At 39.4% G+C, this 15,190-nt stretch overlaps 1 protein-coding gene across 5 annotated transcripts in view; it reads left to right on the top strand.

Annotated features, from left to right (window-relative positions):
- Window positions 1–15,190, top strand: part of ARHGEF10 (Rho guanine nucleotide exchange factor 10) — a 112,135-nt gene that overhangs the window by 12,174 nt on the left and 84,771 nt on the right. For all 5 annotated transcript variants that reach the window (XM_039568077.1, XM_039568079.1, XM_039568078.1 and 2 more), the window contains one exon: window positions 1,535–1,610. In XM_039568077.1, the coding sequence (XP_039424011.1) occupies window positions 1,574–1,610 (37 nt within the window). In that variant the 5' untranslated portion in view covers window positions 1,535–1,573. The remainder of the gene's footprint in view (window positions 1–1,534; window positions 1,611–15,190) is intronic.

Here is a 15,190-nt window from a genome sequence, read left to right as displayed (position 1 = left end):
TGGAGCTCTGCAGATGTAAATTGTAGAGAAGCTTTAGAAGGAACACTGTATAGTGAAAGCACATAATGGATTTTTTTTGTGTTATAGGCAGATGTTGAATACTTGGGTGAATCCTTTCTGAGCCTTGGCTCTGAAGTTACTTGATTTTGACTAGGACTGGATTAAAAATTACCAAAGTTTAAGACAGTTTAAATTAAATTAAAAGGGAATTTTGTATGCTTAATAAATGAAGTTGTTATGAATTGTCTCATCATAATAGGATCTTGCATTACCAGAGTTGTTATCCTTCTTGGCACATCTGTCCTGATAATTTGCCCTTGGAAATCTGGTGTTAGGGAGGTAAATTGCTTGGTGCCTCCTAGGGTTGGATCCTTTTTCGAAGCTTTTTTTTTTTTCATTCTCTGCCACTTTTTCTGTAAGTGGCAGTTGATTTGACCTCTGTGTTCTGATCCATTTAGTTTAATATTTTGCCACTGTACCTTGAATTTCACTGTCCCCTTCAATTTAATCTTTTCATATTTGGGCTGTGGAGACTTCCAAGGTCTTGAGCTGTTCTGTTGCCAGCAGACGAGGTAACTTCTTCACATTAACATCTATAGGCTACTCAAGTGCAGGGCAGAAAATTCAGCATTGGCTCTTCCACTGTCTTTTGTAGCTTTTGGAAACTTACTTTTCTTCCTAAGCCTTGTTCTGAAATTTGTCTTTTTGACATGCTTTCTCTTGAGTTAGAGTGAAAACGGGCTGGGGGCAGAGCATGTACATTGCTTAGCACAATAGGTTTTCCTTCTGGATAATACTGAAATGTCACTATTAAGTAGCATTATGCAGAAGGAGGGATGATGTCTCTCATGGGTTCTGGGCTTTGCTCTCTCTAGTTGTGTATTCAGTACCAAAGTATGGGAATGCTTTGTAGAGTTACTCTTTTCCTTAAAACATGAGATCAATGGCATTTGAGAAAAGAGGATGAAAGAAAAGATGCTCAGGAACCTGGTTGCTAGTACTTCACTCTCCTTAGGAAAGGTGGAAGTAAAGGGATTCAAGCAGAATTTTTAAGACTGGCAAAACAACCAATGGAAAAAAGCTGTGTACAAAGTGTATAGTTAAAACTTGTTATTTCTGATTGCTTAATAGAGAAAAGTATCATGAAAACTGATAAGCTTCCTAGAATTTTTATCCTTCACCCCTTCATGAAGATTTTGAGGTGAAATATATACTCCAAACAGATATTGAAGTAGCATGTTTTAGTAATCTCCTTGTGATTGTCACAGTGGGAACTGCAGAGTACAAAATAGTTTAAAAACTTCGTCTTTCCTCAGCTGGCTTACTGAGATCATTAAAAGAATTGGTTCCAATATTGAGGGCTGTGTGCATAAAAATTTGGACTGTATTCATATGGAAGCAAGAAGCCAGGCACATTTCCTCTCTTCCATAATGGTATTAGCTAATAGGAATGAGCTTGGCCAAACTGAAAAGGAGTGTCTCAATACTTGGAAATTGTGTTCATCTACAAAACATGTTCCCTTCATTTTTGCAGAGTTTCCCAGTCTGCTAAAGGTGCGGTGGATACACTACAATGGACACAGATGATTTCCCTCCCCCACCACCAGAAGGTAATTGAAATAGTTTGGAGTTTAAAGCCAATTTTTCTGTAAGAATTTAATTATCTTCCCAGCAGTGATTTTACCTCTGCAGCATTCCCTTTCCCCTTATCACCCTAAGGCTTGGTCCCGGTGGTATTCTGTTGAAATATGAGCTCCTGTCATCTACCCTGTTTTGTTCTTGAACTTCACTCGCTGCTGTAGTTAGAGCATGATGGGAAGAAACCTGTAAGCAATTGGTCTTTGCAGTCCAAACCTGAAAATGTGTTTTCTACGGCAACTCTGTGTAATCAGAGCACAGACACTTATGGAAGGGTATTATGGGTGCTGGACTAAGGGGTTCACTTTGTAAAGTTTACACTCAGTGCCCCTTGCCTGCTGTATGCTGGTAGCTGGATGGCCTCTGGTGTATCCTAGGTTTCTGAAGGCACAAAGGTAGGATCTACAAAGACACTGTGTCACTGCCTTTTGTGTTTATGCTCTAAGAGAACATTGCATGTGGCGATTTTTTTATGCTGTTTGATTTCCTGTAAGCACATCACTGTGCTTGCTACTACGTATTTTAATACTTAACAGGATTTGGCTTTTGGTAGTTGGGTGCTGGGAGACTTCATAGAAGTGCTTGATCTGATCATCCCCAAACATAAATTTATGGAGACCTGTGGTTGAACTCAGTACAGCTGCTCTTATTTCAGTTAAGTTGCTATTATAGTTTGTACAGATAGTGATTTTTCTGTAAAATATTTTCCATTCCTTATATAGGACAATATTACTTATGGACTTACACTTTATTACGTACATTGATATATGTATATATTAATATAAATAAATAATATACATTATTGCCTATAGGACATTTCACTTATTGTTTATACAGAATTTACATGAAGCCATTTGAATATAAAAGGATTTTTAATCTTATTTTTGTGTAGCCGTAACTCTTTAGGAATTTGGGAATTGTCATTCTAGATCAGGACTGCTTTCTCTTTTGTTTAGGTACTGCCACAGAGGTCTGTTACTAGATACTATCTAGAGAGTTGGGAATGTGAAAGAAGGAGAAACTTGTGTAATCACCTTTTAATGGGTTAGATTTCTGGCCAACGTTATTGGCAGTTTCATTTATGCTCTGAGATACCACTGAGGTTATTGTTGGCAACAATTCCTTGGCTGTCCATGTCCTAATCCATGTGGTCAGGACCCTGAATTCAGTTCAGTTTTGATTTAGTGACAGTTACTGTGAAACTGTCTCTACTGGATAATCCATCTCCAAAGCAATGTAGTGCTGTAGGGGAAGAGTCATCCCTAAGGAATCAATATTTTCACTTGAGAGGAGGTTGCCGTTTTTCAAAGACAGCCAATAATTGCGGCAACAGCTCCAACTCTGTGCAGCATTTCAGCTCGTGGGATACTCTTGACAAGATTTCAGGGTGACACAGTTAACTATGATTCCGGAATTCAAGTTCTTTCTCTGCAAAGGTTTTTGTGACATGTAGAACTATGTGTATCATGTCCTTATTTTCAGACATGTCAGTTCTTAATAGGCTGGCATTAGATTTAACATAAATTGAGATTCTCCTCTACCCAATCTTGTGTCAATGTCAATTGTTACTTTTTTTGGGGATGGGATTTGGAACATGCTCCCCAGAGACCAGCACCAAGCCTGACAAAATTCACAAGATGCTCTCAGGCACATTGTATGATTCTGGGGTGATCATGTGCAGAACCAGGAGTGGGACTTTGATGAGCTTTGTGGGTCCCTTTCAACTCAGAATATTCTGTGATTTCTCTCTCATCTCAAAAAACTTTGTCTGAAACTAGTGGAACTTGTATATTTTTTTAGTTTACCATTGCTAACTCTCTTAAAACCATATTAAAGGGATTATCAGTGAAGATACATTTTAATAATTACACTAAAAGACATTTTAGTTCACTTTCTAGATAATTCTCATGACCTGTTTTGCAGGTGGAAAAGAAGTGAGGATTTTAGGGCCAAGTATGACAGCAAATACACCTAACAACTAATAATTGAAGGTTTATTTTGCATGCATATACACTGGCCATCCATGGGTCTGTTCAGGAGGGGTGAGCAGCACCTGTCAGTGCCTTCAGACAGTGGGCACTTTGGTGGGTTATCCTAGCTCAGAGTGAGGGTGCGATTCCTATTGAGTCCAGAAACCTTTGATATACCATTAATTTTTTTTTTTTTTTTTTTTTTTTTTACTTTTTGCATAATGATTCTAAAATCCCACACTGGGCCCACAGATGAAATCAATTGCTTTTTCTAAAAGAAAAAAAGTTCTTATGATGTTTTGGGAATTTTTTTGTTTACTTATTTTTTTGTCCTAACAAAGATAGCTGTAGTGCTGAAAGTCATGTGGGCTCCTTTCTCTCTACAAGTGTATACCTTGCACTATAAATCTCAGCTTTAGTCTTGTCGAGTAAGTTTTCTATGGTTTTGCCAGGTAAATTCTCCAAACTTGTATGTATCAATCCTAATACATACAAAGGGGAAGAATAGCAATAAACCTTCATCTTTGCCACGGGGAAGTTGTAAGAAAATAGATGAAAGCTCCAGGGTTAAATAATGTGTTTTCATTAGCCATAGCCATCTGAATCTCTACCTTGTTTAAGTTAAGATACAGTAAAGGTCAGTAGTGTAGCTGCTTCTGCCACTACTTGATAAGGAAAAACAACATGTGATAAAAGAATGGAATGTAACGTATTTTATTTGTTTTAATTTATTATGCTTATGCAACTTGTCTGTTCATAGGTGTTTGGACATTCCATTCATGCTAATCAGGTAGTGGCGAGTCTGTGCTAGTTACCTTTTCCTACCTCAGAGCAAATTCAAGTAGTGAGTAACTTGGAAAAATTATTGCCTGTGTGTTCTGTCCTCTAGATTGCTTTAAAAAGAGCTGCTTCTTCTAGCCACGGATTAGCCAGGATTAAAAATTTCCTGTGTTTTTCTCTATGTATGTTGAGGGAATATATGGTTTAGCAACCAGGGAGCAGTTGGAGTGGGGTAGATGCAAAGGCTTCCTTGTCTAAGAGCAAAATCAAAGAAGCACTTCCAAAATGGATACTTGAGATGATAGTACTAGCTCATGTTCCCTGCTTTAGTGTGTCTGTACATATGAATTTAGGCATGAAGTGCAGACATTTAAGATTTCTTACAGAAAAGAATTCCATGGCTATCTTGTGGAATAAAATAGAGGATGATTCTTGTTCTGTCAACAACAACAAAAAATCCTTTCTTAAAAGCTAAATGAAAATGGCAACTTTTATTGTGGCTGTAAGTTATAATCATGCTTTTAATTGGTTGTTGTAAGGGAGTGTCCTTAACCAAACCCATTTAGACAAGAAGAGGATATACTGTGGACTGCAGACTATGGAGGGAGGAATTACAAAGCTGGTAGTTCTGAGAATTTGGAATCACACTGAGTCTCTCCTGTAGAGGACTTCACCTTCACTCTGAACAGCTGGGACTGGATGTTAATGTTAGGATGGTGTTTACGTGTGATGGCCTGTACTTGTGCTATTACTGCTTTATTAGGAGATGTCATGTCTGGCAGTTTTTCATTCCTCTACTTGGAAAACATCTGGTGATCTTGCAAAGTGGAAGTCCTTTTCTTTAAGTGAGGACTTGAGAGGTGTTTATCAGGGCCTGTTTCCAAAGGAAAGCCATGTTTGTTTGCCTGGCAGGATGGATACCTGAGAAACAGCTTTTTGCACAAGGGAGACTTGGGGGAAGGGAGTGGGGTGTACTTTCTATGCCAAGGAGGCTTAGTTTTGGATTTTCGTCATCTCTTAATATGTCTGTCTCTCACTCTTTCTGGTACATGGCACTATGCCTCATATGATTTCTCTGTGAAAACTATTAAAAAGCATTGGGTATATTTTATCATACTGAGTATACTTTTATTTTGTTTCCCAATTTTAGAAAATTAATGTAAAAGATATGTTAAAATTTTAAAGTGAAATACTGAAATTTCAGTGTTTGTACTAGGACATTGTGAGAATTTATTTGAATGCATAGTCTTCATATTACTGGTAAATACTCTCTTTACTGAGAGAGAATCAATTATAACTCTTCATTTGAGGAGCATGAGAGGTGTCCTTAAGGACCAAGTGTAGTGGAGAGCTGGATGTTCACTCAACTACACCATTGTCACCAGTGCCTTGGGTAAAGCTAGATGAGAAACCTTGTCATGCCGAAGTTTGGGATTTAAGATGTTCTTCAATGAAATGAAGTTGTTTTTTTCTAAAACTGGAAGTAGACTAAAAATATCTCCTAGACACCAATTGTAAAAGCATTTTGTACACCTTTCTATATAAAAAAATCAGCTCTCTAGAGCTATGAGTGGGATATTTCTTTGTTCCTGATATGGAGACATGTAGAGCAAGGAATCCAAGGACTTAAATCTGGATATCCTGTATGCAATTGAGTGCTGTGATTGTGTCTTTCCGCAGTTATTTTTTGTTGTTTCCCTGTCAGGGCCAGAACACTAAAATAGTCCTTGCTCCTCTGTCCCTGAGAAGGAAGTCTGGCCTGAGTCCTTGGGTAAGAGTGAAGTAGAAACAACTGTGCTCTCGTAAAAGTTTCCACTGGGATGACCTTACATATTATAAGAAAAAAATCCCTAACCAAACAAAAAACCCCACCAACAAACAAAAAAACCCACCAACCCCAAAAACCTGAAACCAAGCAAAAACCCCACCAACAAATAAAAGAATTTTTATTAGCTCTAGTAAGGAGCTGCTGGACTGCTGCTGTGTTTTGCTGCAGAGATGACTGTATTTCTCTGCTGTGGGAGCTGCTTTTTATTCTGTGTCTTATATGTATTTCTTTCAGATTATTTAGTTACCTTTTCCACTATTTAGTGCAAAATTTCATAGTTTATTTGTGTTTTAACAGTTTTAAAAAGCTAATTTTTTGACTGAGACAAGAGGTGGTTAAATTGGGCTTTTTAAATACCGGCAAGGGAAACACTTGCATGTTTTATGATTTAGTTTCTGAAAATAAAGACTGTAGAAGACCCTATGATTGTATTTATTTACTGTGATTGGGAAAATAAGACATTGTTTAAATTAAACTGCAGATACGAAAGGAGTTGGTCTTGGACTAAACAATATTGTTAGGTATCTATTTTCAGCATACAGACAGTTACAAATGATTGCAAAAAGGGAGCCAAGATTTCAGAAGAATGAGAACAGAATATGAATTGTAGTTATGAATAGCTCCTTGTTTTTGAAACTGGCAATAGTTTGCTGGTGTCTGACATCCCATCTGTAACAGAACAATTTATTTATTTCTGAAGGTCACATTTCTCTCAGTAAATGAAGGAAAATGCATTGTTTAAGGTAAGGATCAATTATTTTATGTGACAATTCAGACAAGCTGTGTAATGAAGACTAACAAGAAAATTCCCTTTGCAAAAACCATTTATGGATGATGTATTTTTTCTTCTAGCCAAGTATATTTAAGTGTTGGGAAAAACAAAAAATAGAAAGGAAATAAATAGATGAATAAATAGCTTATTTCTGGTTTTAGCAGCCACAAAGAAAACACAATGTACATAGATATAATTATATCTCATTTTATTTTGAAGAAAAATGGTAAAAACTTTGCTAGTTGTTTAGAACATGTTAAATTATGTTACTGTTATTGTTTTCTTGGTAGGTGACTTCATTCTTTGGCGCGTATTTGGTGTTTTCCTTCTGAATAATAAGATGTAGTTGTTTTGTTGGGTTTTTTTTCTGTTGACTCAGCTGGTCTTTAAGGTGACTTGACTTTACTTGCTATCTCTGTGCAGGGACAAGGCCCGGACTTCTTAATCAGAAAGAGTAGATGATGATGAGATAAAGGCCTTTCAGGAGATTGCAGCAAAACTTGATCATTGGTTGTGGTGGTAACTACTGTTGATTGCTTAAAAAAACCCCAACAATTGTAAAGGAATTTGTACTGATTTTTGGATATTCTTCCAATGAACAGTTGAAACTAAGCTCTGAAGTTTTAATTTCAGTGAGCCAACATGTAAGAAGAGGGTGAGTTATTTTTTTTCTATGCTTCTTTTGCCTTTTTAGGACTTGTATCTATCATTAGCTGGCTGGGATAAATTGCTGGCAAAAATGGAGGTTTTTTTTTTATTTTTGGAGTTCTTTACTTCTGTTTCACTGAACACAATAAATATTCACTAACCATGCCTAAAACCTCTGTAATGAATCTACTCTAGAGTTTACAGAAAGATTCACTTTTTTAATAAATTGTTATAATTCTTTTATCTTGTGCATGAGCACAGATAAAAACTTGTCTGCATTGTAATAAATAAAGTGTATGAATTTTTGAATGACACATTTGTTAGGTGCTGCTTGCTTTTCCTACATGGAGGAACTGAAACTATGCCTAGCAATCTGAGGAAAACATACTTGTTAAACATTTTTGGGAGAAGACTCTTCCAACCTTATGTGTAGATTTTCTTTTTTCTTCCTCATTGAAATCATCTTCCCAGCCTTGTCATATTTCCATTAAAATGAATACAGAAGATGATTTAGTAGGTCAAAGAAGGGTTGTTGCAAGAATATGTCTGACTGTTAAATAGTCTGTTGTTGAGTTCAATAACTTTGTTTAGGTGAAAGAATGATAGTTTCTGGATAACCTTATGTTGGTAGAAGTTTCTCAAGGGGCTGGAAGGAGAGATGCCTGTGCTCCTGTGCCCATGGGGATGTCAACACTGATGGGTGACTTCCCAGTTATTACTGCAACCCTAGGGTATATTACCATGTCCCACAGCCGTATGGAGGAGGAGAGAAGATCCAGCAGGCAGGAATTGTGCAGCAAGTTTGATCTATTTAATTATTTTACAAACTCTTTTATAGACTTTTCTCTTCGTAGTCTAACTGGACAAAGGATCAGCCACCCCTTGGGGGTGATTGGCTAAAATCCTAAAACATTGTCAAAATACTTTTCTACTGTACTATAAACAAGACTTTTCAAGGCTGCAGGTGTTTGGTTGTTTACATAACTCTGCCACCTCTTCTGTGAGAGCGAAAAGTCTCTCACGGGCTTAGAAAATAGCAAGAAAATCCTTGCTAGCAGCATTTTTGTATCTACACCCAGTCTCTGTATTTCCCCATTCTGTATGTTGGCAGGGAGGGACAGAGGGAAATGCAGGTGCTGCCCTGGGAGCAGTGAATTGGTTAAGTGTAGTTTGTCCAGAGGATCTTAGCAGTCTCCTGTATCGCAAAGGGAAGTAGAATTGACTTTGGCTGGCATTGCTGTTTCCCCATCTATATCAGATGGTGACCCACTTGTATTTGCATGAGAAGAACACTTGCCAGCTGTATTGGGTCTTGCTGAGATGCAGCTCATTTTCCCACGGCAGCTCTCTCAGATCCGGCTGGCATTGGCTCTGCTGGACATGGGGGAAGCTTCTGGCAGCTTTTCACAGTAGCCACCACTGTAGCCCCTGCACTACCAAAACCTGGCCATGGAAACCAAATACACAAAACAAATTCTTAACAAGGTGTAGTGGTTTGGTCCAAAATACTCATTACTGTTTATCTTCTGTGAGATAAGAATTAGGAGAAATGCAAAGCAGGCACCAAACTTGAAAGAATATAAAGAAGTTTATTAACAGACCTAAAAGAAGAAAAAAAATTATACCACACCTTCAGAACTCTCCTCCTCCCCCCACCTTCCTCCCTTCTCCCATTGACAATGTAAAAAGACAACCCTTCAGATGTTCAGTCTGTTTACCACTTCCATAATAACCTTGTTCAGTCCATTTAGGAAGAGAAGTCTCTTCTTGCTCATGCTATGAAAACATTATCACAACGAGACAGCCGCCCACTTCCAAATATTGTTCAGTCCATTTAGGAAGAGGAGTCTCTCTGCTCATGTGAGTCCCTTCCCCCGACTTGCAGCTTTTCCCGCAACTGCTTTCGAGGGTCCACTCTTGAAGTTTTTTGGGGTACAATTTTAAGGTTGAGCCATTCAGAAACAAGAACAGAGGCCCTTCTCCTTCCCTGGGAGCAAAGGGTCTTCCATCTTCATCTTAGGACTATCTCTGGGAGCATCTCTAGGGACTGAGGTTTTCTCCTTTCCCGTTTGGAGCAAAAGTCCTCATCTGGTCCATCTCTCCCTGTCAAACTCTCATGAAATTACAGCTGCGTCAGCATCTGCCTATCTCAGCGCAGGTGCTTTTGCTTACGAGTTGAACGCTACACCCCCCCATATCTTCATGAAATTACAACGGGATACCCTGATATATCATAGCTTCACAACAGAATTTCAGCTTTAAGCATCTCCTCTTTCTCTTCCCTCAGGTTTTCAGCTCTTCACAGCAGTAAAAGGGTTAATCTCACCCAGGCCTTGCAACTTTGCAGCTGGAATGTTGAATGTTGCTTATCGAAGTGGAGAGGGGGGAGAGCCGAGCCGCTCCGGCTGCCCACGGCAAAGCAGTGGGGCGGGTTCCACGGCTGGAACAGGGCCATCGCCTCCAGGATGGCCGTGGCCTGGCCCGGCCTGGCCCGAGCAGGGCCTGGGCCAGGCCCGCTGGCCCCCACACGGGGCCCGCAGCCACCTGTGCCAGCGCCGGAAACGAGAGAGAGCTTGGGGGGGAGTTTGTCTATTCTTAAATGTGGATCACAGAGGCGGTCACAACTTTAAGTGGCTTAAAGAATTGTCCATATTCAAACTGTCCAGCTGATAGGCTCTATCAGGTCCCAGAGGACGCTGTAAGCACCCCTTAGCAAGGACATCCCTTCCAGGACTATGCTTGCTAACCTATGACACAAGGTGCTTTATATGGGAAGAAATTCCTTCCTGACTTCCATGTGGGCTGGCTGAAGGTCTGAATAGTGATGTTTGTTTGTGGCGGTGATGCCTTTTCCTGGTCTTAAAATCAAGAGTCAAACGCAGATAGAAGGGGAAAAGGGAATTTTACCTTGTCGATTTATTTTAAGGGATCCTTTAGGTAGCACACGTCCAGGTCAAATGCCACCAAAATGCACACCCAAAAGGATCTGGTATAACATTAAGGTTTTACTAATTAGCATATCTATTCAAAAATCCTCCCAATAAGAGGCTTGAGTTGAGCCCCCTCCCCAAGGAACCTTCCCCTGGATGGTTCTATCTTAGTTTACAGAATGTGTTCTGGAGAGGATTTTGGGGTCTGGGGCACACTGATGTCTAACTACAAAGCTTCTAAAATGTTTAGTCTCTCAGCTTGACAAACAAGTCCAAGAATGTAGGCAAAAAGCACTAAGAATACAGAAGTTGTAAAAAAAGATATAACAGGGGTATAAAAGAAAAGGCAAAAATCTTCATGGCATCAGTGGTTTTCTTCGACCAGTCTTGCAGCCAAGGCAGAGCTTCCTTCCCTCTCCATGGCTAATGAAAGGAGGCAGTGAAAAGGGCTCTGAGGCTGTTGAACTGAAAGGTCCCAAGGAAACACCATTGTTGCCCAGTATCCACTAAGGTGATAGAATTTCTGGTACAAGGTGTGTTAAAAGGGTACTGTAAAACAGGATTTTTGAGAGTTCCGTGATGTAAGAATTACTGTTTTCATGAGTTTGTTTGAATTCCACAGGGGTTTTTTTTGAGCTAAAACAGGACCTTACTGTGGTAGGGCAAATAGGATCAAGATGTGTTCAAACAATAATTAAAAGAAATACTAAGAAAGGGGATGCTTTAAAACTCCCTCCTCATTAGTTGCTGGGGTAATGGATTTGTCATATTTTTGATATATTATGCTTAGTTCACAAATCAATCTATCTGAATAGTTCTCTTTAGGCTGGGCAAAGGGGTAACCAAAGAAATGAGGAAGTGAGAAGCCAGCTGAAATCCAGAATATTTCCAGTATTGTCCTGGATTTACAGGACATAACCATCCTATTCTAGTTTATACATTTTTCTTTTTTAGTAAAAGATACAGTAAATTGCTGTAAAATGTAATACCTAGTTTGTTTCTTTGTCCAGAATTCATCAAGTGGAAGAAACAAATAATTAAATCTTAGTTATTTTTAAATGTGTGAACAGGTTGCACTCCATTCTTGGAGTGTTAGATGGAGTTATAATTGTTGGGAAAAAGGAACCTTTGGCAGTGTGTCCAAAAGGACAACTGGATTCCTGGAGCTGCATGCATCTTATGACCCCTGCCTGGGCTGTTGCTGTGGAGGTGGGCTGAGTGTATGAACAGCTCTGTGTCAGCATCTGTTGGAAGTCAGATGCCTTTAGGTGTTCTAAGTGGTGCTTTTGCGGGGTGCCAGCCAGTGCTTGAGTTTTGACATTGCTAGACAAAGGGTTGTTCAGCCTGGACAGACAGAACAACAGTGATCCAGGATTTAGGCATCCCTTTGCCAAGTCATTTGAAGGTTCAGTCTAGGAAGTATGTACAATTGCTGGCAAGGTGGAGGAAAAAACATGATCCAAAAATGAAGTAAAATCCTTTGCTAACTTCTTAACCAGAATGTGTCAGCCTGGTAGAAAGATGTTGCTAGAATGATCGAAGACCTAAAAACCCAAACTTTTGCTCTGGTTAGCTTTCAGCTTTTCTTTAGTATGATAGTCAGTTTATGCACCCAAGCTGTATGTTTTCTTTCTGTAGAAGTGGAATCCCATGCTTCCTGTTTTAGGTCTCCAGGGTGTGTCTGGCTGCCTTCTGCTTCATAGAGTTCCCAATTACTTTTAAAGAGCTTTTGGTCCAAGGTATTGCCAGATGATACAGCAGTTTTATATTGCTAATTGGAATTAAACAGACTGTATTAGAGAAATGCGTATACCTCAAACCATTAAACAGCAATTGCTTCAAAGTAAAAGTAATTATTTGGAAAACTAGATATTAATAGTTGATAACTGATAGAAAAAAGAAGTGTAGAAGTAAATAACAAGCCAGACTGCTCTCACTGGTGGGAATTTCCTTAAAAATTGTTATTTTTTCATAACTATGTTGACTACATGGTCAAAACTACATTTTCTAGATTTTTTTTCTGTTTTTCCTTAGTATGTCATTTGTAACCTATGGTTAGCCAACATGCTCTGTCCTTGCACTGCCAGAGCTGGATATTTCATTTTCTCAATGACATCATAGTCTTCTGCTGTTTGATTTCTGTTTTATTAAAGCTCTCTGGTTTTCCTATTCCCGGTGTGGGTTGTCCATTTGGCAGCATGTCGTAGGTGAGTTCAGCGGTTCGTGTGCGCAGTAGCTGAGGCCGAGCCTGGCTGCACAGCCACCACCAGCACTGAGCTCACCAGCAGACGTGTTGTACCTCAGCTCAGGTGCCTGCTGGCATTTATACCAATGCAGACAGGTGACCTCGGGGGTACTAAGGGTCAAGTGTATTCATATTCCTTAAATACTGATGGAAAGCTAGTAGCCTTTAATATGGATAGATGTTTTTCACCATAGAGAGTGATCTCTCATGTATTTATGCAGAATTCCAAATAACATCTGACTAGGCTTTCCTTACAGCACCAGCAGAATTTCTTGGTGAAATTCTAATGTCAGAATGTGCTAATATGGTGCTGAGGTGAAAGAGACATCCTCAGGACCAGGCTTGGTCTGTGTTTCTGGTGGTGGCAGACAATACCAGTGCCACCAGTGTGAGGAGTAATTAAACTAAATGGCCACAAAACACTGATTTCACTTAGCTGCCTTTCTGCCTATAGGGTAGTCAGTACTGAAAAGTACCTCGAGGCATTAAAAAGGAGTGCAAGTCTGCTGGTGTTGTTCCTGCTTTTCTCTGGACAGCCTGGTTCATGTTTTAATGCTTTTATTTTAGACTTCTGATTTTTTGCAACTCAGTTCTTTTAAATTTTACTTAATAAGAATTAAATTTTAGTGCTGTGAGTAGTTTTTAAAGTTCAGAATCTTTTTGCTATTTGTAAATCTTTCCTAACATCCACAGACCTGGGCTTTATTTCAAGGAATGCAATTTTTTTTGTATTAGGCATGCTGTTGTTAGCAGTCTCTCTGAAACTTGAGCAGGCAAATTCATTACTCTTCCGACTCTGGTTTTGAATTTGTTTTTTTATCCAGAAGAATAATATCTGTTGTGCATGCCTAACAACATAATTAGTATGTAATGTGTGTATTTGCAAAATACTAAAGAGGCATTTGTACTTTTTTCTTTGTTATTTATTTGCAGGAAAAGCCTGTTAATTCATCTGGTTTTGCTTTTGTTTCCATCACTGGAAACACTTTTTGCATGAATGTATACTGTTTAGTTTGGTTGGGGTTTTTTGGTAACTGTTTTCTACAGAGACTGGTAATGCTGACATTGTGCTCTCGCTTTGGATGTGTGTGCAAGCTGTGTGTAATTAGCAGTGTGCTTGTACCACAGGAACATGGGTTCCCTGCAGTGCCAGCTTAGCACAACTGTGAGTGCAATGGGAATGAAAGTCCTTGGCTCTGATCCGCTTCCCATGGGAGGGAGTGCACACTCGTGGTTTTGCATACACAGTTTTGTCCTAGGTGTATATTTTCCCCCAGCAACATAGATGCTTTCCACCTGTGTGACTGTGCGAAGAGGTGATTTATGGATGCCAGAGGTATGCTGGTGGATGTCATGCGTGACTGGGAAGTGTCAGTGAAGTGTTTGCAGAAGCACTTGCTGGTGAAGGTCAGCCTTTCTCCTGCAGGGTCCCTCCTGCCCTGCCCCTCAGCGCTCCCCCTGCGCAGGTGCTGGTGCAGGTGTCCTGTGAGGAAGGGCAGAAGAGTGATGTGTCAGCTCAGTACCAGCATGAAAGAATATTTAACTGCAGTTTTCTTTCCTGGAACTGAAGAACTAGTGGTCACAAGTGGGAGAGTGGGTTGAAAATACCATGTTGCTTTCTAGCTGTGGGAATGCAACCTAAGCAGTGCTTTCAAGCCAAGAGAAACAAGAGGCTGTCCAGTGGCAACCAAGTTTCTTGAAACCTGTCTGCAAATTCCTGCTGAATATGAGGCAACTGTTATTTTACAAAGATTTACAAGTTGGCCAAATCAGGAAGCTTCTGCAGGCATGAGTGTTTCCTAGCACAAGGTTCACCATCCTGACAAACACCAAGCCTCTGCTAATTTCAGAAATTTCATCGGAAATGATAAATGAGCAACTTGAGAGCCCATTTATCCTGGAGCACAGTCAGCAGGGTGTGTTTGGCCCCACATGGTTAGTTTTACAAAAAATAATGGTAACTTTAAAAATTCAGTCATTTCTTAGTGTCTGCATGCTTTCAATACTTATTTCTACAGTACACTTCCACAAGGAGCTCGGCAGATTATAATTGTCTAGAAGTACAGGTCTGTAAAGGGAAGTGTATCTCATCAGAGAAATCTCTGGAATGTATCAAGGATAAATACTAAGCATTTAGATTGCTATGTCTGGCAGTTTGTTTTGACTTGTAACCTGTGTAAGTTAGCAAATTTTATAATACCTAAAAATATTCTGGGATAGTAACATTTAAAAATTTTTTTTTACTAAAAGGTTTTGTGTATTTCAAGACACTCAACTATTTGTAGAAAGTTGAAACATTTGGGGAATTCATTTGAAAAAAAGGTAGGTCTTTGCAGTCCTAAGTGTCTTGTTGCAATCCAAAATACATGAGTAAAAAAG

This window comes from Corvus cornix, chromosome 3, assembly GCF_000738735.6.
Source record: "Corvus cornix cornix isolate S_Up_H32 chromosome 3, ASM73873v5, whole genome shotgun sequence".
NCBI lineage: Eukaryota > Metazoa > Chordata > Aves > Passeriformes > Corvidae > Corvus > Corvus cornix.
This window is presented reverse-complemented; position numbering and strand designations above follow the sequence as displayed.